Source organism: Choristoneura fumiferana, chromosome 26 (genome assembly GCF_025370935.1).
Source record: "Choristoneura fumiferana chromosome 26, NRCan_CFum_1, whole genome shotgun sequence".
Lineage (NCBI taxonomy): Eukaryota > Metazoa > Arthropoda > Insecta > Lepidoptera > Tortricidae > Choristoneura > Choristoneura fumiferana.
Genome location: NC_133497.1, coordinates 3,826,544 through 3,849,932, shown reverse-complemented (window position 1 = coordinate 3,849,932; position 23,389 = coordinate 3,826,544). Strand labels below are relative to the sequence as shown.

The following is a 23,389-nucleotide window of genomic DNA, read 5'->3' as shown; positions in this document are numbered from 1 at the left end:
CTAATAATTCTCAAGCATACTTAGCCGTTATAGTTTTCTTTGAAAGTTTGATATACTTCCTACGATTCTGATTTTTTTTAAAATTTTCACCCACCGTTTAGATTTTAGAGGGACGCTCGACTTTTAATGAAAATTTGCACTTTAAAGTTGAATATTTTGCAAAAAAATCACTGAATCGAAAAATCGTTTTAGCAACCCTTAATGATTTTAAAAGACCTATTTAACGATTTCCCACACTACAAGCACCTACAATACAAGGTTGGATGAGAAAAGAAAAATCACCCCCACTTTACGTCTATGGGAGGTACACTAAAAAAAATCTTTATTGAAATTTTTATTGTAACATTTTGTCGGCATAGTTTACATACATATTTACGCAAAATTACAGCTTTCAAGCATTGATAGTCCCTGAGCAAAGCCGCGGACAGACAGACAGACAAACAGACATTGCGAAACTATAAGGGTTCCGTTTTTCCCATTTTGGCTCCGGAACCCTAAAAAGGAGCAGTAAACCGTCTTCATACAAACGGCCGGAACGCGAGTTATACCAACGCGCCACGAATTCTCAGCATACCTCGGCAAAGTCGGCAACCATCAGTCGAGAGTGCTTCGCGGTTACTACGGTCGGCGCAGGACTCACGCGCATTTATTACGAACCTAATTATGTCACGTCGATATAAACAGTATGGTTTAGTGTACGGATGTTTAAATTCATGTAATAGGTATAATATTATATAAAAACGTATCTAATTAAGTTATTCATCAGAATGCGATTTTTTTATACTCTTTAATTCAACAATAAAGCTTTTCGCACATCCCAGAAGAGTTGCAGATACTTCTCCGTAACTAATTTGTAGGTAACAAACATACGTAGTGATGAAGCCAAATAAAACCGTTTAAAACATAAATATAAAATAATATAAAACATATACGTCTTGTGGTTTATGAAAATAACGTAAAATGCATTTTTGTTAAACACTAATTAGTGCATTCCTTCCATAATTTTCTAAAGTGTCTAATCCTTTCCCTACTCTAATTTTCATGTGACATTATCAAATCAAATACATAACTGAAGAGTGACAGTTAGTAGAGTAGGCAGCCCTATCGCGCGTTTGTGTACCGAGCCGGCGTAGGTAGTTATATCAAGGACGCTGCCGAGACAGAATACTGCTTTTTTTTAGGGTTCCGGAGCCAAAATGGCAAAAACGGAACCTTTATAGTTTCGCCATGTCTGTCTGTCTGTCTCTCCGTCCGCGGCTTTGCTCAGGGACTATCAATGCTAGAAAGCTGTAATTTTGCACGGATATATAAGTAAACTATGCCGACAAAATGGTAAAATTAAAAATTCAACAAAATTTTTTTTCGGGTACCTCCCATAGACGTAAAGTGGGGGTGATTTTTTTTTCTTATCCAACCCTATAGTGTAGGGTATCGTTGTATAGGTCTTTTAAAACCATCACGGGTTTGCTAAGACGATTTTTCGATTCAGTAATATGTTTGCGAAATATTCAACTTTAAAGTGTAAATTTTCATTAAAATCGAGCGTCCCCCCCTCTAAAATCTAAACCGATGGGTGGAAATTTAAAAAAAAATCAGGATGGTAGTAAGTACATCAAACTTTCAAGGAAAACTATAACGGCTAAGTTTGCTTGACAATTATTAGTAGTTTAAGAGTAGGTAAATAGCAGCGTAAGGTAGGTATAATATATACCTAAACTTGGAAGATTCCTTATAAAATACGAAATCCTTAGAAAAATATTACTTAATTTTTTCGTTATGGCTACGGAACCCTAGTTTGGGCGTGTCCGACACGCTCTTGACCGGTTTTTCTACTGTGGCTCCGCTCAGCTATTTCCGCTAGAGCTACGCGAAGATAGGTTAATAAGCGTTCTATTGGTTCATGAAAAACACATTGACATTGACAAAGAGACACTTGTGAGCTAATCGGTTAATTTAACACACTTTTCTAGATTGTTGAATAATGGGAACAAGTTTACCAATATTAAAAACTGTTTGGTTTACTTACATGCTCTGTTTATTTTATTTTATTTTATTTATTTGGGGCATCAACAGCAATACAGTACATTATAATAGGACTTAGGTACTAAACAGAAAGCCAATAACAGATGTCCACAGAAATACAGTTGGCGAATCATACTTAAAACAGTTAAAACTAACACAGGCAACAAGTATTGTTAGTGAGTCCACAAGACTATCTCTAGTGTGTGTGTGTGTGTGCTAAGAATTTATTTTAAATTAAAAAGGTACAATTGAAGTTACACTAAACTATCCTAAAAATAAATTAACTATGTATACAGTTCCCCCTGTCATAGAGTATGTCAACCCTTTGTGATAATTTTAATATTTAGACTGGCAGCATCTTGGCAGCATTGATTGGATTTGGTGGTGGACCGGACGGGACCGAAGAATGGCGACAGACAGCTAATGGATACATAGAACAGTTTTGTAAATCATTTATTTAATAAAGATCACTGATAAAATAAAAGTCAAAGGTGCCTTTAAATCATTCATGGTGAGCGACATAAAACACCCCCAAGTCTTGTCCCTGAGGAAGAGTGCCCATAAGGCTGGCTGCATTTCCGCGCTGGATCGCGATTCCAATACGTTGGGCGAGAAATGCACCAGCCCTATGGTCATTGGTAATTTCGAATATTTTTTTTTATTTGTCCAAAAAGTTTGTGAGCGTCCGAACTCCATGGACCCAAAGTTTCAACAGCAAATATGCTAAGGCTACTATTGGAAATGTACCTCTCTTTTCAAGGTAATTTAAGTACCTAATTTAAGTTTTTCTATTTATACTATTATGTAACACTGTGGAACTTCTATGTATTGAGGTGGGCTTAAACAGCTGCGACTCAGTTTATACTAATGCAGCTGCTTACGAACTTTTTGTTTTTAAATAACCATATTATGTTCAATAAAAAATCTTTAAATCTTTAAACATTCCTCGCAACACAGCCTCGCACATCACTGGTGGAAACGCTGCCTTAGGCTAGTGTAAGATAACATCTCTGAAAGCGTATTGGTGGCTAATTCATTAGCACTTAAATATACAGTTTAAACGTGACCCTGTTCTAACTTACCGCTGGCGTTCCACCCCCCCTCGATCTGGTAGGCGGCGGTGGCAGCACCGAACTTGAACCCTGGAGGGAAGTCCCTCTGGCCGGCTACCAGCGCCACCAGGCTTGCGGCTACCACCACACTGCAAGTGAATTATTATACAGCACCAACACAACATCTGGGACGAGTGCATATACAGGTTGTAACATTCAGATTGGTCAGTTCAGTATGGCAAAGTCTGAAACTATAGGACATGCGAAGATCTGTTCTTAGGAAGCATGTCATCGATTTTAGTAACAAGAAAACTGCAACATTATTTCTATTTGGATATCAATAGTGTAGGTCAAAAGCAATACCTAAATGAAACACGATATCTAGAAGTAATAAAAAATATATGTATAACAAAAAATGGAACCAACCAACTACAAAAACCATGAAAATATTTTTCTACCAGTTTGTAGTCGGTGCCTCAGCACGAGCCAGCAGGAGTGGTCCTATGGTTGTCTACCTCACATACATACTATTTATATATTGGGTTTCAATCACTCCTGCTGGCACTAGCTGAGCTGAGGCACCGACTTCAGACTGGTAGAAAATTATTTTCATGGTTTTTTTGTAGTCGGTTGAATTTTATTACAAGCTTTTATTTAGTTGCACCTAATTTGGTATACTTATGTAAATTGCGTGACAATACAATAATCTGGTAGTGACATCCTGGTAGTCCGGCCAGGATCGTCTCCACAGGACGGAACTCTTCAACGGTTAATGGCATCGATTTGAAATTTGGTATGCAAATGTAGTTTGGGTGACAATACAAGTACAGTCAAAAAAAAGCTTGTATTAAAAATGTAATTTTTATCAAAACTTTTAATAAAATGATTTGTGTTTCATTTTCTTTAATAATGTAAGTTTTATTTTTCTAAAACTCTGGGTTCGATTTTGTTACTAAAATCGATGACATGGTTCTTAAAAACAGATCCTCGTATGTCTTATAGTTTCAGACTTTTCCACACTGACCGATCTAAATGTTACATTCTGTATAGTACTAGGTACCTACCTAAAATTTATTAGCGCTTGAAGCTCGGTGTTCTTTTAAGACAAAAGTGGGCATTTTCACTTTAAATGTCAATTTTTTTTTCTCAGAATAAGGTCTAATATATAAAATTCCCGGGTCAAAAATGTTTGTGACCAAACTCCTTCGAAACGGCTTGACCGAATTTTATTAATTTTTTGTGTATATTCGGTAGGTCTGAGAATATGATGTACCTAAACTATTTTTCATGTTTACGCGGACGGAGTTGCGGACAACAGCTAGTATCTTTAAATAGTTTATATTTACATCAAACATTACAATAATGTGGAACTAAATAAATAAGATAATCTAGTAAAGAGAGCAATTAGGTAACTAAGATATTGCGGGGCACCTTCACTAAACCTTTTGCAAATAAGTAATTAGTTAGTTCATTAGTTAGTGTAGGTAGGTAGGCCATTAATAATACGATTATTATAGTTATAAGCGATCATAAGAGATATGAAAAACCGGCTAAGAGCGTGCCGGACACGCCCAAAATAGGGTTCCGTAGCCATTAAGAAAAAAATAAGTAATAATTTTCAAAAGATTTCGTATTTTATACGGATTCTTCCAAGTTTAGGTATATTTTATACCTTAGGCTGCTATTTACTCATAAACTACTAACAATTCTCAAGCAAACTTAGTCAATACAGTTTTCCTTGTAATTTTGATATACTTACTACCATTGTGAATTTTTCAAATTTTTCCACCCACCGGTTTAGATTTTAGAGGGGAGGGGGACGCCTTATTTTAATGAAAATTTTCACTTTAAAGTTAAATATTTCGTAAATAACAAAAACAGCCGTGGTGGCCTAGTGTTTGACCTATCGCCTCTCAAGCAGAGGGTCGTGGGTTCAAACCCCGGCTCGCACCTCTGAGTTTTTCGAAATTCATGTGCGGAATTACATTTTGAAATTTACCACGAGCTTTGCGGTGAAGGAAAAACATCGTGAGGAAACCTGCACAAACCTGCGAAAGCAATTCAATGGTGCGTGTGAAGTTCCCAATCCGCATTGGGCCCGCGTGGGAACTACGGCCCAAGCCCTCTTGTTCTGAGAGGAGCCTGTGCCAGCAATGGGACGTATATAGGCTGGATGATGATGATGATGATTCGTAAATATATCACTGAATCGAAAAATCGTCTTAGCAAACCCCTAATGGTTTTAAAAGACCTATCAAACGATACCCCACACTATAGGGTTGGATGAGAAAAAAAAACACCCCCACTTTACGTCTATGGGAGGTACCCTAAAAAATTTTTTTTAGAATTTTGTATTGTACCATTTTGTCGGCATAGTTTACGTTTATATCCCAAAATTACAGCTTTCTAGCATTGATAGTCTCTGAGCAAAGCCGCGGACGGACAGACAGACAGACAGACATGGCGAAACTATAAGGGTTCCGTTTTTGCCATTTTGGCTCCGGAACCCTAAAAATGAGCGATTTATCACTTGGTCCATGACATCCACTGTGATCACCTGGGTGATCCTTCTGAACGTAGTAGCCCGCAAAAATTACCACGGGGAGCGTGCAAGATATTTGCGTCCATTTGAATCACCTAAGTGATCGTTCTGGACGTAGCAGTCCATTTACAACAATGTCTCTTATTTTTCTCTCTTCTCCTATTTATGTTTTTACTGTGTTTTTGTTGTGATGTAGTGTGTTTTTCTTGTCAATAAATGTTGTGAGTTTGAGTTTGAGTTTGTTTAAATCACCTGGGTGATTGTAATGTACAACAAATCCAACTGAATCATCTGGGTGATCTTGTTGGACATGTTTGTGAACTAGAATCACTTGCGAGGTCATATTATTTTGTAGGGTATCCTACTGGATATATTTCTGTCCACTAAAATTACCTAGGGGATCGTCCTGGATATAGTGTTCAGTTAACTCACCTGGGGATCACATAAGACGAATTTGTCCAACAGAATCACCTGGATGATCCGATCAGGTGGTCTTATTGGATGCCGTGGGTAGTTTGGAAGTGTTTTAACTTTGGTGAATTTGCCTCTTTTACAGAAATAAGCCACATATGATTCTAATGAAGAAGCCGTGGTGGCCTAGTGGTTGACCTATCGCCTCTCAAGCAGAGGGTTGTGGGTTCAAACCCCGGCTCGCACCTCTGAATTTTCGAAATTCATGTGCGGAATTACATTTGAAATTGACCACGAGCTTTGCGGTGAAGGAAAACATCGTGAGGAAACCTGCACAAACCTGCGAAGCGATTCAATGGTGCGTGCGAAGTTCCCAATCCGCACTGGGCCCGCGTGGGAACTATGGCCCAAGCCCTCTTGTTCTGAGAGGAGGCCTGTGCCCAGCAGTGGGACGTATATAGGCTGGGATGATGATGATGATGATGATGATGATTCTAATGAGCGTAAACAGCTTGTGTAAATATAAATACAGTAATGTGGCATTGTAGTTGGAAACGAATGGAAATTATCAAAAAACGCTGTACAAACCAATTTAGGCACAGTGAAATACATAAAGCTAAAACTCACAGAAGCTCTAACATTCTACTATGATCGTATTTTTAACCCCCGACACAAAAAGAGGGGTGTTATAAGTTTGACCGCTATGTGTATCTGTCTGTCTGTTTGTGTGTCTGTCTGTGGCACCGTAGCTCTTAAACGGGTGGAGTGGACCGATTTCAATGCGGTTTTTCTATTTGTAAGCAGATTTCTAGCGATGGTTCTTAGACATGTTTCATCAAAATCAGTTCAGCTGCTTTTGAGATATTGAACTTTGAAGTGACAAAGTCGGGGGTTTCCAACTTTTCGTTGTCTATTATTATGTAGTTTCGGCTATTACAAAAAAGTGTTGCTTGTAAATTAGCATTCATTACAAAGATACAATGCCCCGATTTTATTGTGGACGTCTTTACTATTTATCAAATAAAATAAGTTTCTGGACATAAATAGAATAGAATAGAATATAATTTATTTATTGTCAAACTGTGTACAAAAGATGACATAATATAATAGTTCCAACAGTTACCCAATGTGGGCGTACAATATTTATATCCCTACCATACATATTTATCAGCTAAATACAACTTTTTTTTTTACAATACTGTTTTTCACTTCCTTCCGTCACATTCAAAAAATTCTTTTAAATTGTAGAACACTTTTTGTATAAGCCAATTTTTTAATTTAACCCAAACCCAATACCTATAGTATGGGTTGCCAAAAAAGAAGATCATAAATAGAATTAATTAATTACTTATTTTTTATCCGGTTATCAATTCAGTGAAGGTCGACCTTACTGCGGATCCTCTAATACTTAAAGTCCAAAAAGACATACCTGACAAGTGTCTTCGCGCACATTTCACGCCTTACTAACGCGCTGAAATTGTGTAAGCAAGCTACTTATCTAGTCTAGTAAGAAAAGTCGAGCCAAGCTCGGGAAAAACTACAACGCTGTGGAGTTTATTAGACAACCTGTGTGCAGTGGAACCATTTGGTTCCTGACACAGCGTATAACCGTCTCACAGTAAGTGTCATAATAAATTCCCTTCACAAGCGTCGATGTCACAATTATTAATGTTTTGCGAGATGATGGATGACAGGAAAACTGGTGACCCTATTTAAAGCTTCTCATTGTACCTTAGTTTAAGATGTGATTTGTGTAGTTTCTCAGTGTATTGGTCTAGACTGTAATGCTGTGAAATATATCTTCAATAAATAAATAAATAAATGACCCACAGTGGGTTAGCATTCAATTGGTTCGAGTGTACTCCAGTGCCCTTAGTGTAAGTTTTCGGTTACAAAATACGTCTCGATCGCGTTCGCGTTTAAGTCTCACTTTGTATGCAAACACGAACAGCGCCTCTAGTGGAACGTTTGCGATGTTCGTGTTTCCATACAAATTGAGATTTTAACGCGAACGCGATCGAGACGTATTTTGTAACCGAAACCTTACACTAGGGCACAGGAAACTGAACCTCGTACCAGAGTGGACAATCCATTCCAGTGTACATATTATCTAAATCTATATGTATCAGTGTATATATTATCTCATAATAAATAAATAATCTGACAAAGTAATCATAGCGAAATTGATTACGAAAAAGTCCACCCTGGTACGCGATTCCGTTTCCTCTATTCTACCGTTTAAATTAGAAATAATTTACCCTGAACAATAATACAAATCATATATAGGGGGAGGTGGGGCACATATAAACATGGGGCATATTTATACAGCACCATTGTTTCAAACCGAAAAACGCTACGAAGTCTGGCACATCACTAGAATGATAGTTGTGGCTCCGTTCCTCTATTCTACCGTTTAAATTAGAAATAATTTACCCTGAACAATAATACAAATCATATATAGGGGGAGGTGGGGCACATATAAACATGGGGCATATTTATACAGCACCATTATTTCAAAACCGAAAAACGCTACGAAGTCTGGCACATCACTAGAATGATAGTTGTGGCGGTATTCGCCACCAGTTCGCCGTTGGTCTTCAATGCGCGTTAATGTGTTGTACTGTCGCCTACTAAAAATTTACGTGATATATGATCGTGGCTCAGCACCATTCTATTAGTTGTTTTTGATGTTTTCATCATCATCATCATCATCAGCCCGAAGACGTCCACTGCTGGACAAAGGCCTCCCCCTTAGAACGCCACAATGAACGACAACTTGCCACTTGCTATGGGGGGGGGTTGCCATAATCCCACGCTTGGCAGGCGGCTTGGGGATCGCAGTGTTTGCTGATGGTTTACGCAGAAGACGCTGCTGCCCGTCTTCTGGATTTTTCCTTAGTCGCCTTCTACGACACCAACGGAATGAGATGGGGGGAGCTATTCTTGTCCGGCCACTTGATGTTTTATGTTAACAAAAGTGAATATATTTAAAAGTGTTTTTAAATATGTTTTTAAAATTAATAGTAATAAATAATTTAATAAATAAATTGTTTGTAAAAGAAATCTGTTGGGGCACTTTGATTCAGGACGGTCGGTGTGGGGTACAATGATACGTATCAATCTGCCCCTTTAGTGTATTATTCTGCCCCGTTAACGTAAAGTACCCCGTCACAAATAGTAATACTCACCTTTAAATAAATATCAGAGATTTCTTACTTATTAAATTCGAGAAGAAGAATACTAATGTTTATTACGTTGCTTATTTAAGTATAGTATGACATAACTATCAAATATCATATCTCAGAAAACAATATCACTTTTTTTATTTTCAGTAGATTAGATATAATGTACAATGGGCATTGTTACATGATAAGCGAACTTTTTATATATAATTGTTCTTATGATTATGTTAAATATGTGAAAGATTATATAAGTTAGTGATGTTAGTGTGGAATCTCTAATCAGACTTAGAGATTTTAAGAAAAAAGGTGAATCGTTTTGATAGGAAGTTCTATCATGTTTTACTATACTTATATTCAATAACAATGTTGAATTTTAAAGTCCGTTTAATCTGTATATGGCTCTTTAGATAATTAAGAAAGTAGCAAAGTCCAATTATATGATGGCAATATTGTTTTCTTGCTTATTTTTTGAAGAAACTTGAGAGATTAATTGCAAGTAATGTTTACACGCTTATTAAAGTGTATTTTGTGATTTCATTAAATAAGATGGTTTTTGCTTGTTTATTTTAAGTACATATTAAAACAATTTCGATTGTGTTATATCTTGCAGTTCTTAAGAATTTTAAATAAGCATCAAACTGCGCCGCACTATGTACTGTCACCAGCACCAATATCTGACACAACAAGCGTGCATTAATATCTGATACGACTCTATTTCTAGGGCCGGAAGGACGTGTCAGATATTTATGCACGCTCCGCTGTTGCACTGTACCAATAGTACCCCTCAGGTGGGGCAGAATGATGAAAACGTTTTTTTGTTAAAATCATTATATCTTTATAAACTGATATATTAGCGAATACACGCATCACAATAACTATTCAAATATGATGCTTTTGTGCATCATTTTGGGCACCCTGTCCCTCTAAACCATTTTTCTTTTTTTTTAAACGTTACTATAGTTATATGATTTGAACAGAAGTGTTATTTATTAGTTAAAAAAAGTGTCCGTTTCTTAAAATTTAGATTAACGGATAAAAAAACATTTATGGTTACTGTCCATGATTGGTGCCATCACCCTACAAATCAACGCACGTAAAAATAGCTCCTGGCTTTATATCTGCGCAGTGAGCGAAATACGGACCAAATTGGCGGCGGAGCAGTGGGGGAAGCGAGAGGGGGCGTAGGCGCGCGCGCGGCCGACTCACCATTGGCTTGTTAGTTGACAGATGCGCAAACTTATCCCCTCCACTAGCCATCCAGAGCTCTTTTTACGTGCGTTGGCTTGTAACTAAAAGATTTAAGGCAGTTTCCCTCAAGCTAGGGCCCACCAATTTTCCACTATGTAGACTTTGGATCCCAGTGCCCAGGGTTCTGCAGAGTTCTGCACTGCAGGCAATTCCGACTATTTTACAAGCTTTCACTTGTCCCGTTGTCTGTCTGTCTGTAGTCAAATCTTGAAAGTTAAATTCGACCAACTTCCAGTAGTCGGATTGTCTTGAAATTTGGTACACTTATGTAAATTGCGTGACAATACAATAATCTGGTAGTGACATCCTGGTAGTCTGACCAGGATCGTCTCCGCAGGACGGAAGTCTTCAACGCTTAATGGCATCGACTGGAAATTTGGTATGCAAATGTAGTTTACCTGACTGTCAACAAAAAGTACAGTCAGCAAAAAAAAGCTTGTATTAAAAATTATTTTTTTACCAAAAACTTATTTTATACTGTGTTTCCACCAGAGATGTGCAAGGATTACGGATTTGTATATTCCATCTCATTCTTTCACATTTCACGAATGACTTCCACCTCTTTCTTAACCTAGCTAAAGAAAGAGGTGGAATATGTTCGTGACGTAATAAAGATCAAAATTCTTGTTTCAAACGGACGTTTGGCGTTCAACCTCCAGTGTTTTATATAATCTCCTTGGTCACGCACGACGTGCATCTAGATGGCCATGCCGAAACGTGAAAATGTGTTTTTCATCTCTCCTGTTCGGAAAGTTTTATTTTCATGGGTTGATAGCCGGGTGGAAATTTGCGTTTTCATCTCTAGGGTGGAAAGTATTTTTTTTTAAACTTCAATTAGCCACGGAGTCAATGACACTTTTTTTTCACGTTTCGGCATGGCCATCTAGATGCACGTCGTTACCAAGGAGATTATATACAATACTGGAGGTGGAACGCCGAACATCCGTTTGAAACAAGAAATTTGATCTTTATTACGTCACGAACATATTCCATCTCTTTGGTCGTGACTAACTCGTTTTTTTTATAGTCGGCCATGGCAAGTGGCCAGGTCGAAAAGGTACCGTTGGAGGTTGGATATAAGTAAATTCAATTTACTGAATACTGAATACTGAAATTCAATTTATTATTATTCTCATTTTTTGTGTACAAAGTATTTTACTTTCCTGCAGTCGAAATGAAAAGAAGAGTATCTAACTCGGGTGAAATTACCCATTTCCCCTCGAACTATTGGCGCTCTCACTTCGTTCGAGCACCAGAAATATCTCAGGTGAAATGGGTCATTTTCCACCCTTGGTTATCAATCTACTATTCTCGCAACGCATCCTCGCACATCTCAGGTGGAAACGCAGATTATATTATAGAAGATTAATCTTGGGTCTTCGTTATCCTTATCTTATTGTTATACCTCTTAAAATGTCCTGAATGCTCTTGAGATAGCAAAAACGTCACTGATTCAAATGCCAAAACATTTTCTGCACCAACATTGTTTATTTAAATGTACAGGGTGTCCTTGACCATAAGGTTTTAAAGTTCGATTCTACTCGCATAAGTGAGCTACTACTCGTATTGTTCTGCAGCTGCAGTTCTAAAGCAATTAACATTTCAAAGTTCGATTCTACTCGCATAGCTGAGCTACTACTCGTATTGTTCTGCAGCTGCAGTTCTAAAGCAATTAACATTTCAAAGTTCGATTCTACTCACATAACTGAGCTACTACTCGTATTGTCTGCAGCTGCAGTTCTAAAGCAATTAACATTTTAAAGTTCGATTCTACTCACATAACTGAGCTACTACTCGTATTGTTCTGCAGCTGCAGTTCTAAAGCAATTAAACATTTCAAAGTTCGATTCTACTCACATAACTGAGCTACTACTCGTATTGTTCTGCAGCTGCAGTTCTAAAGCAATTAACATTTCAAAGTTCGATTCTACTCACATAACTGAGCTACTACTCGTATTGTTCTGCAGCTGCAGTTCTAAAGCAATTAACATTTCAAAGTTCGATTCTACTCACATAACTGAGCTACTACTCGTATTGTTCTGCAGCTGCAGTTCTAAAGCAATTAACATTTCAAAGTTCGATTCTACTCACATAACTGAGCTACTACTCGTATTGTTCTGCAGCTGCAGTTCTAAAGCAATTAACATTTCAAAGTTCGATTCTACTCACATAACTGAGCTACTACTCGTATTGTTCTGCAGCTGCAGTTCTAAAGCAATTAACATTTCAAAGTTCGATTCTACTCACATAACTGAGCTACTACTCGTATTGTTCTGCAGCTGCAGTTCTAAAGCAATTAACATTTTAAAGTTCGATTCTACTCACATAACTGAGCTACTACTCGTATTTTCTGCAGCTGCAGTTCTAAAGCAATTAACATTTCAAAGTTCGATTCTACTCACATAACTGAGCTACTACTCGTATTGTTCTGCAGCTGCAGTTCTAAAGCAATTAACATTTCAAAGTTCGATTCTACTCACATAACTGAGCTACTACTCGTATTGTTCTGCAGCTGCAGTTCTAAAGCAATTAACATTTCAAAGTTCGATTCTACTCACATAACTGAGCTACTACTCGTATTGTTCTGCAGCTGCAGTTCTAAAGCAATTAACATTTCAAAGTTCGATTCTACTCACATAACTGAGCTACTACTCGTATTGTTCTGCAGCTGCAGTTCTAAAGCAATTAACATTTCAAAGTTCGATTCTACTCACATAACTGAGCTACTACTCGTATTGTTCTGCAGCTGCAGTTCTAAAGCAATTAACATTTTAAAGTTCGATTCTACGCATAACTGAGCTACTACTCGTATTGTTCTGCAGCTGCAGTTCTAAAGCAATTAATATTTTAAAGTTCGATTCTACTCACATAACTGAGCTACTACTCGTATTGTTCTGCAGCTGCAGTTCTAAAGCAATTAACATTTCAAAGTTCGATTCTACTCACATAACTGAGCTACTACTCGTATTGTTCTGCAGCTGCAGTTCTAAAGCAATTAACATTTTAAAGTTCGATTCTACTCACATAACTGAGCTACTACTCGTATTGTTCTGCAGCTGCAGTTCTAAAGCAATTAACATTTCAAAGTTCGATTCTACTCACATAACTGAGCTACTACTCGTATTGTTCTGCAGCTGCAGTTCTAAAGCAATTAACATTTCAAAGTTCGATTCTACTCACATAACTGAGCTACTACTCGTATTGTTCTGCAGCTGCAGTTCTAAAGCAATTAACATTTCAAAGTTCGATTCTACTCACATAACTACTCACAGAACTAGAACTCTATTGTTTCTGCAGCTCTGACATTCATAAAGCATATTTACTTTGACTTTGACTTTAAACGCCGAAATCCGTTTGAAACGATCTTATTACGTCATATTAGACTAACTCGTTTTTTATTCATAACTCACCATTCAATTTACTGAATACTATACTGAAATTCAATTTATTATTACATTTTTTTGTACTGTCTAACTCGGGTGAAATTACCCATTTCCCTCGAACTATTGGCGTTCTCACTCGTTCGAGCACAGAAATATCTCAGTGAAATGGGTCACTTTCCATATCAACTATTTCTCGCAAATCCTCGCAATCTCAGGTGGAAACGCAGATTATATTATAGAAGATTAATCTTAGGTCTTCGTTATCCTTATCTTATTGTTTACCTCTTAATGTCCTGAATGCTCTTGAGATAGCAAAAACGTCACTGATTCAAATGCCAAAACATTTTCTGCACAAACATTGTTTATTGAAATGTACAGGGTGTCCTTGACCATAAGGTTTTAAAGTTCGATTCTACTTGCATAACTGAGCTACTACTCGTATTGTTCTGCAGCTGCAGTTCTAAAGCAATTAACATTTTAAAGTTCGATTCTACTCGCATAACTGAGCTACTACTCGTATTGTTCTGCAGCTGCAGTTCTAAGCATTAACATTTAAAGTTCGATTCTTCCTAACTGAGCTACTACTCGTATGTTCTGCAGCTGCAGTTCTAAAGCAATTAACATTTTAAAGTTCGATTCTACGCATAACTGAGCTACTACTCGTATTGTTCTGCAGCTGCAGTTCTAAAGCAATTAACATTTTAAATTTCGATTCTAATCTCATAACTGAGCTACTACTATTGTTCTGCAGCTGCAGTTTCACAGCAATTAACATTTTAAAATTTCTAAAAACTACCGTTTCGGCGGGCAAAAAATGACAACTATCAAAATTTTTGTCAAAATTATATAAAAAAAAAATTTATGGAAATATCGATTGCAGTCTTATATCATATATTTGTATATTATTATATTTTAAACGTTTTTAAAAAGAAGTTAAATAAAACGTTATTTTTGAATAAAGTTATGAGTAATATTATAAACATTAACTGCTACAATCCTATTACTTAAGGATTAATTGTAATTTTTTGTGAATATATGTGTAGTTTTTTATTGAAACAGCTTTAAAATTATTTATTTTTTAACACCGTGCGATCTGTCATACTCGTACATATCATTACAATATTATCAACATCACCTTATCAATTCAAAATTATCATTCTTTGAAGGATTGCCTTTAGATAAACCTAGGGGGTATTTATTTCATTTATAAACAAACACTTCTGAAAATCCGATAAATGATGATAAAACATGTACCTACTTACTTCTACCATTGAATAGTAGCATGGATGGATTAATTACATAAGCTTCCATTTTACTTGCTACGTAGGTAGGTACATGTGTATGTACAAGGCAAATCTTGCAACTGAATTTGACCCAATTCCAGTCATGGCAATGCATGCGGAACACCTGATTGAAATAATCTCCGCCGCCCATGGACATCCATGCCATTTAAGGTTGAGTTACGGATATGCGTGCCAGCCCTTTGAGAAAGGAGTAGCAACTGCCCAAGCCCTCTCATTCTGAGGGGAGGCCTGTGCCCAGCAGTGGGACGTATATAGGCTGGGCTGATGATGAAACTGATAGCGGTTGAAACACTCGTAAAACTACCCAATTAGGTATGACAGAAGTACCCAAGTATGATAGAAACTCATTGATTATAAATATGAGCTTTAAGGTGAAGTTAATCGTGTGTAGGCAGACGTCCATGGTTTTTTTATATTGTGCACAGAATCCGTTTGATTCACATAAAAAGAACGGAGCTGATGTTCAAAAGCTTCTTTTGCACTTCTATTTTGAATTCAATCACTAGTTTCGGTTTAAGGATCATTTTGTTGCGACGCCGACATTTTTCACGCGCTAAACAAACACGACCGGTCAGCTGGTCACGGCCGCCATTGCATACGCAGCGCCACCAGTGGCCAAAAAATAAACTATTTTACGATGTGCCCGGTATAGAGCTAGGAATATCGACGAATGCGTTGCTCTAATCGATCTGCCGTATTATTTCTCAGGCACATCGTGATATGCCTGGCCAACGTTTAGGCATATCATGAAATGGCGGCGTTTCACGGTATGCCTAGGAATTTCGTCGACATGTATACTACCACAGAATAACTAATAGTACTATCGTACAGAAGGGACTCTCTCGAACAAAAGTCAAGTTTAGGTATAAATCGTTGCCTACTCTTACGACTTGCACGCGAAATTGAAACTTATCATGTTACACGAGCGTTCATATTCCGATTTCGTTGAGCACCGTTGACTCGAAACCGGTTTGGCGCCCACGGTCTTGTGCAACGCAACGCAACGCTCTTGTGCAGCGCGCGCACGGAGCAGCAGCACACCATGCAGTAACAAACTCATTTACCGACCGCGGGCTTCATGACATGAACATAGTACGGGCAATGACTCATTTACCGACCACGGGTTTCATGACAAGCACATTAAGGTCGAGGGTTTTATTTGGGGGGTTGCAACCAAAGTAGCCTGCGTGTAATGACACTGTTTACGAGCAAGTGTGATGAAAAAATTTTTTTTGTCTCCGCAGTCCCATAAGGAACCCTTATTGTTTCGCCACACCCGTCCGTGGAAAGATAAGGTAATTTTGCCTAAGTTTTAATAACGCTGATATAAGTAATAAAATAAATTACAAACAAACATCTTCTTACATCTAGTAAGTTAGTTTTTTTTCCTGACTGAACCCAGTGTGTGGAGTATCGTTGGATGTCTTTCAAAAACCATATCATAATCGTTGGCTAGAAAAATGATGATGGTGTAACTTTAATTTAAAATAAAAATGATCACAGCGTAGTACATACATAACAACACGCCTGTATTCCCAAATGGGGTAGGCAGAGCACACGAAACGTTACCGCTTCGGAGCCACTTTTAGCAATTTTAGGTTTCAAGTTTGACAAAAACGGTACAATAGTGACAGGTTGCTAGCCTGTCGCCTACGGTGTACCTTAACCTATGTCCTCAGTCGCCTCTTACGACATCCATGGAAGAAATGGAGAGGTGTTATTCTAACCCGACACCACACGGGTAGTAGCTTTTTTTATATGATTGGGGGAAAACGAGCGGGCGGGTCACATGATGGAAAGCAATCTTCGCCGCCCATGGACATCCATAAGCTGAGTTAAGAATGCGTTGCCGGCTCTTTGAGAAATAAGTATGCTCGTTTTTAGGGTTCCAGAGCTAAAATGGCAAAAACGAACCCTTATAGTTTCGCCACGTTTGTCTGTCTGTCTGTCTGTCCGTCCGTCCGTGGCTTTGCTCAGGGACTATCAATGCTAGAAAGCTGTAATTTTGCACGGATACATATATGTAAACTATGTCGACAAAAGAGTACAATAAAAAATTAAAATAAAATTTTGTTTAGGGTACCTCCCATAGACGTAAAGTGGAGGCGAATTTTTTTTCTCATCCGACCCTATAGTGTGGGGTATTGTTGGATAGGTCTTTTAAAACCATTAGGGGTTTGCTAAGACTTTTCGATTCAGTGATTCGTTTGCGAAATATTCAACTTTAAAGTGCAAATTTTCATTAAAATCGAGCGTCCCCCCCACTAAAATGTAAACCGGTGGGTGCTGCTGCATAAGTAGCGTAGTAGAAATAAGCAACCTGCGATATGTATGCATAGGAAAAATTCGTGTCTAGATTCCTGTCCAGCGGTGGTGTAGGGGTTATAGCACGCAGCACGGATTGCTGAGGACCTGGGTTCGATTCCCAGCGCTGGTCTCTTTTTCTGGTTTTTCTGTGCATCCATGTATCAGTTTGTATTTTCGAGCTGATTTCGACTTAAACTCCTTTACACATAAAATAGAAAATAGCTGTGTAGGTAATTTCTGCAGACTGAACCCCTTTTTCACTAGGGTCCCAGATTTATAAGTGCCAAATTTCAAGTCAATGCTATTACTGGAAGTGGGTCAAATTTAATACGCAAGATTTGACCCGCACGTAGGTACATACTCGTACTTATATTATATACATATACACATACAAACATTGCAGGTTAAATAAAAGCGTTTAGAATACAGTTACTTTTTCTAAAACGGTTTACGAAGCTCTGCAACTATTTCTCTATTACCTATCTAAGCATAACAGTAAGTATTTATGTATGTCTTCAAGCCATATGCTTATGTAAGTATGTACGGTCACCTACCACTTTTCGTAATTTAACAGGGTATTTTATTCGCGTTCCCAATATTAACAATATTTTTGACGTCTGAACTACGTAACTTAGACCTAAAGCCATCTGCCAAAGCGTTGTGCTCTGGGGAGTTGTTCGATCAATGCCTGCTGCTATGTTTCTCCACGCACCACTCGTAGGCACTTGTTCCACCGCTGACGATGAGCGAGAAGCGAGTAGAGCGAGTAACTAGAAACGAGTGGGTGAGCAGCGAGAAGCGAGTGTAGTTTTGTCGCTGGCTGTAAGCGAGTGTTCAAGTGCGACGGGCGATTACTCGCTCCACTCGACTCGCTCGTGCGGGGCGGCCGCCAAGCGAATATCTATAGCCCAGCGAGTTTTATAGCTCTTTTCGCTGCGACAAACGATGTAAGAGCGAGTTCTCGCCGACAGTGTGAACAGCCAGAGATCAACTATTAATATATGTGTCTCTTTTACTCACACAGGATCTTATATCTTTTGTTCGCTTCTTGAGCGAGAAAATAGTCGATAGCCAATCGTTTCCTCGCTGGCGGTGAGACAACTACCGTGGCACTTGTCCCACCGCCGACGATGAGCGAGAAGCGAGCAGAGCGAGTAACTAAGTAGAAACGAGTGGGCGAGTGTTCGAGCACGACGGGCGATTACTCGCTCTACTCGCTCGAGCCGGGCGGCCGCCAAGCTAACAGCGCTGAGCGAGTATCGCAGAGCTAGTTTTATAGCTCAGCGAGTCTTAGGTCTTGTCGCTGCGACAAATGATGTAAGAGCGAGTTCTCGCCGGCAGTGTGTACCGCCAGCGATCAACTATTAATATAGGTATGTGTCTCTTTTACTCACACAGGATCTTATATCTTTTGTTCGTTTCTTGAGCGAGAAAATAGTCGATAGCCAATCGTTTCCTCTGAAATATAGATGCACAGAAAAAACAGAAAAATAAGACCATCACTGGGAATCGAACCCAGGTCCTCGGTAATCCGTACCGCGTGCTATACCGCTACACCACTGATGGTCAACGGTACCGACACGAATTTCCCTATGCACCTCATATCTCAGCTTGTGTTTCTTACTTAGTCACTTAAGCAGCGACGCTAGCGACATCTATGCCGTAAGCCCTCAAACTTTTTCGGCATTCCTTTGGAACTAACCGCTCACCCGGACAAGAGATATCGTTTCTAAGCAATCAAATTAAGATTGGTTTTTTGGAATCTTTTTGTATTTTTTATTTCAATTCCAAATTTTTACTTTTACGGTCATCCCGTAAAACCGAAATTGAAAATACAAACTGAAATATAGATGCACAGAAAAAACAGAAAAATAAGACCATCACTGGGAGTTTGTATTTTCAATTTCGGTTTTACGGGATGACCGTAAAAGTAAAAATTTTGAATTGAAATAAAAAATACAAAAAGATTCCAAAAAACCAATCTTAATTTGATTGCTTAGAAACGATATCTCTTGTCCGGGTGAGCGGTTAGTTCCAAAGGAATGCCGAAAAAGTTTGAGGGCTTACGGCATAGATGTCGCTAGCGTCGCTGCTTAAGTGACTAAGTAAGAAACACAAGCTGAGATATGAGGTGCATAGGGAAATTCGTGTCGGTACCGTTGACCATCAGTGGTGTAGCGGTATAGCACGCGGTACGGATTACCGAGGACCTGGGTTCGATTCCCAGTCATGGTCTTATTTTTCTGTTTTTTCTGTGCATCTATATTTCAGTTTGTATTTTCAATTTCGGTTTTACGGGATGACCGTAAAAGTAAAAATTTGGAATTGAAATAAAAAATACAAAAAGATTCCAAAAAACCAATCTTAATCGTTTCCTCGCCGGCGGTGAGATAACTGCCTAAAACTTAACTTATATGTTTTTTCAAAGACTTATCCAACGATACTCCAATCTCTGGGTTCAGTCAGGGAAAAAAAACATGTAGAGGTTTTTTTTAAGTAATATTTTATTACTTTATTGACGTTATGTTATTAACATATAAACTCATGCAAAATTTGCAGCGCTGACAATGTGTAAGCTAAGCCGCGGACGGGGGTGATTATTCGAGCATTTTATTTGATTTTCGTGAGCACATTTCTGTTGACATGGCAGAAGATGCTGTTACAGTTTCCATGTTACCTAGAGGAAGTACGGATCATCTAAAAAAAAATCGAAAATGTCAACAAATTCTACTTTACAGCCCATTCATAACAAAATGTGAATGTGACCACGATAATGGCTGTTGAAATGCTTGAGTAACCCTGTACTGTACCCAGCACTGTGGAACCCCAAAAAAACAGTCTCTTTCTAAGAAGTCGTAGCATTGTTAAAGACACATTTGCACGGCTCGCAGGCCGCAGGCTCGTTCTGGCTGTACCTGGCAGAAGAAAAACATAATTTTACAATCAAGTAAAAGATCTAATAATTAATTATGAGGTTCATCGGGTTATAGACAATACTTCGTTTTTTTAGCATTAGAAAAAGGGTAAACAATCTTGACGAGTCTTTTTATTGAAAAACGTTTTAAAACACAGTTAATATTACTTATGATACCAAAAGAATGTAAATGATCATTGCTATACTAACAATAACATGGATCCTTGGTCTGAAATAAATTTATTATTATTATTTTGTTATTTTTAAAGAATCTCGACTTAAAGTCGGTTTTTTTTTTGGTTCATGATACGGGCACATGCCAAGTATCATGTAACCATTGTGTTTTAAGTTATTTGTGTGATGTTTGTGTCAGTGTGGTGTATGTTGTATCGGTTTGTTATTTGTGTTTGTCTGTCTTAATCGTTATAAACTGGTAAAGAAGTTGGATTTAAGAATCGGCGTACTATAGAGCATGTGTCTAGGACTATTGACTTTTGTAGGGGTATATATGAGTTGTCGTGAAGGTCTAACATTTTAAGTGCTGTTTTAAGGGTTTTTGGGACGATACCTGTCGAGGAAATAATGATGGGGATGATCTTGACGACTTCTTGGTGCCACATCTGTTTAATTAATGCAAAAAAAACTAATGCAAAAAAAACCGGCCAATTGCGAGTCGAACTCGCGCACCGAGGGTTCCGTGCAAATTATTAAAAATATTATTATTATATGATGCAACTATAAATTTATGCTTTTCGCAATTTCTCCTTTAGCTGTGCTATAAAACGTTGCTTCGTACCTAATTTCAAGATTCTGAGTTCACGGGAAGTACCCTGTAGGTTTGGGTTTAACAATAAAAAAAATAAACAAATCGTTTTACCTAACTTTCAAGGCATCTGCTATAGGGTAATGCCTCTTGCACTCGTCTTCCAAGCTTGGGATGTATCTGTAAAAAAGAAAAGTTAATTTACAACACACAACGATAACTTATTTATAAAATCCATAAATCTAATTTATTAACATGAAATACAAGAATTAAAAGAAAAAATAACCATATAAAACTTAACTATAAACTAACTACCTAACTTAAAAACTTAATACCTACTAAATTAAATCTATAAAAGGCCCCCGTGGCATGGTGCCCAAGGCTTTTTTTTTTTATTCGACTGGATGGCAAACGAGCAAGTGGGTCTCCTGATGGTAAGAGATCACCACCGCCCATAGACAACTGCAACACCAGGGTATTGCAGATGCGTTGCCAACCTAGAGGCCTAAGATGGAATACCTCAAGTGCCAGTTATTTCACCGGCTGTCTTACTCTCCACGCCGAAACACAACAGTGCAAGCACTGCTGCTTCACGGCAGGATTAGCGAGCAAGATGGTGGTAGCAATCCGGGCGGACCTTGCACAAGGCCCTACCACCTGCAAAGCAGCATTCCCTCGTTGAATGGCGATGGCAATTCGTTGAGAGAGATAGCTGCCAGCCCTTTGGTCTCCAGTAGTGTCGACCAGGCGCTTTTGCACTTCTTTAATAAAATTTTGTGCGCTGGGACTTAGTACTCGTAGAACATGGCCGCAGGAACAACTTTTGACAATCACAAACAAGATAAAGGTGAAAAACTTAAGATGGCCCCGTCTATTAGTATCTAAAATGTGCGTGCGTAAAGTCTTATTCCATAGCTCCTTTCTTTCACAGGTCGACCAGAAGTTGGCGCGGTCTGCACCCCTATGTTGTCAGCATCCCTAACATTGGCACAAAGCGTTTTCGCTCGTCCTTTATTATCGGACAGCTCAGGAGTGGAATGCTCTGCCGGCTTCTGTGTTTCCTGATCAGTGATCACTACAATCTGGCCGTCTTCAAATATACTCGTAGGGTGAATGGGCATTTTACTAGGAAGGCGTGTTCCATTTAGTCCACATCTTCGCTTATCATCAGGCGTGATTTTGGTCAAACGCAAGCCTATATATCGAACTTCTTTTTTTTTATTTCGAACATCATCTTCTCTCGTCTCGTCAAAAGCAGCAGCTCTAGCCCTTGATCAAGGTGGATTGTCTACACCGCTTCCGCGCCTCTCAAAAGGCGACATTATAATTTAATTTTGCATTGGAAATTGGAAAATCTTCCATCTTGCTCTACCCCAGAGCGGCACTGATCTTCTGTACCTATCACGGTCAATAACGGATGAATGGCGGTCTACCACTATGCGTTTCCTTCGATACTTCCGACACGTCTGCAGTGTTTACGGACAACTATGACGTTGGGGCTTTCAAGGAAAGGACTTAAACTTTCTTAAAAGGCCGGCAACGGGATCTCTCCTTGAGTAGTTGGTACTGATGGGCGCTGGTGATCATTTCCCATCAGATGACCCGCTTGCTCGTTTGTCTTCCTCTTATAATAAAAAATAGTGTTCAAAACAAACAAGCAAGTTGGTCTCCTGATGGTCAGAGATCACCAGCGCCCATAAACATCTGCAACACCAGGGGTATTGCAGATGCGTTGCCAACCTAGAGGCCTAAGATGGGATACCTCAAGTGCCAGTAATTTCAACGGCTGTCTTACTCTCCACGTCGAAACACAACAGTGCAAGCACTGCTGCTTCACAGCAGGATTAGCGAGCAAGATGGTGGTAGCAATCCGGGCGGACCTTGCACAAGGTCCTACCTGCAAATCAATTACTATTGGCAAATTTGCTTATTTGATAAATCGTTATATCGAAATTTATAAACTTATGAATTAATTAAGATACGCAGTGGCGTCGCTTAGCTATCTAGCAATAGCATTAGCACGCTTTAGCTCAGAATACGCTTCCACGAACCGAGCCTGAAAAACACGGTGTCGCTGAAAGCCTTGTCAGGATTCGCTTACCAAACGACTAGGGCAAGCGCACCAGTGAATGAACCCTTAAGGAAATTTTCAGCTGTGAAAATTAATTTTAGGTAGATGGGAACGATTTATTTTAAATATTACTTACTATTTGTACAACATAAACTACTCTAGTTTGCTAACATCACCTTTTTTTACAGTA

General features: G+C 38.6%; 1 protein-coding gene across 4 annotated transcripts in view; it reads right to left on the bottom strand.

Moving 5' to 3' along the window:
- Nucleotides 1-23,389, bottom strand: part of LOC141442620 (coagulation factor IX-like) — a 69,212-nt gene that overhangs the window by 33,605 nt on the left and 12,218 nt on the right. The window contains exons 8-9 of one of the 4 annotated variants that reach the window (XM_074107642.1): nucleotides 21,243-21,308; nucleotides 19,924-20,366 (exon numbers count right to left, since the gene is read on the bottom strand). The exons of 1 other annotated variant lie outside the window; for it this stretch is intronic. In XM_074107642.1, coding sequence (XP_073963743.1) covers nucleotides 20,297-20,366; nucleotides 21,243-21,308 — 136 coding nt within the window. In that variant the 3' untranslated portion in view covers nucleotides 19,924-20,296. Of the gene's footprint in view, nucleotides 1-19,923; nucleotides 20,367-21,242; nucleotides 21,309-23,389 lie in introns of those variants that run through there. 2 more of the 4 variants (XM_074107641.1, XM_074107644.1) reach the window with 2 other exon arrangements.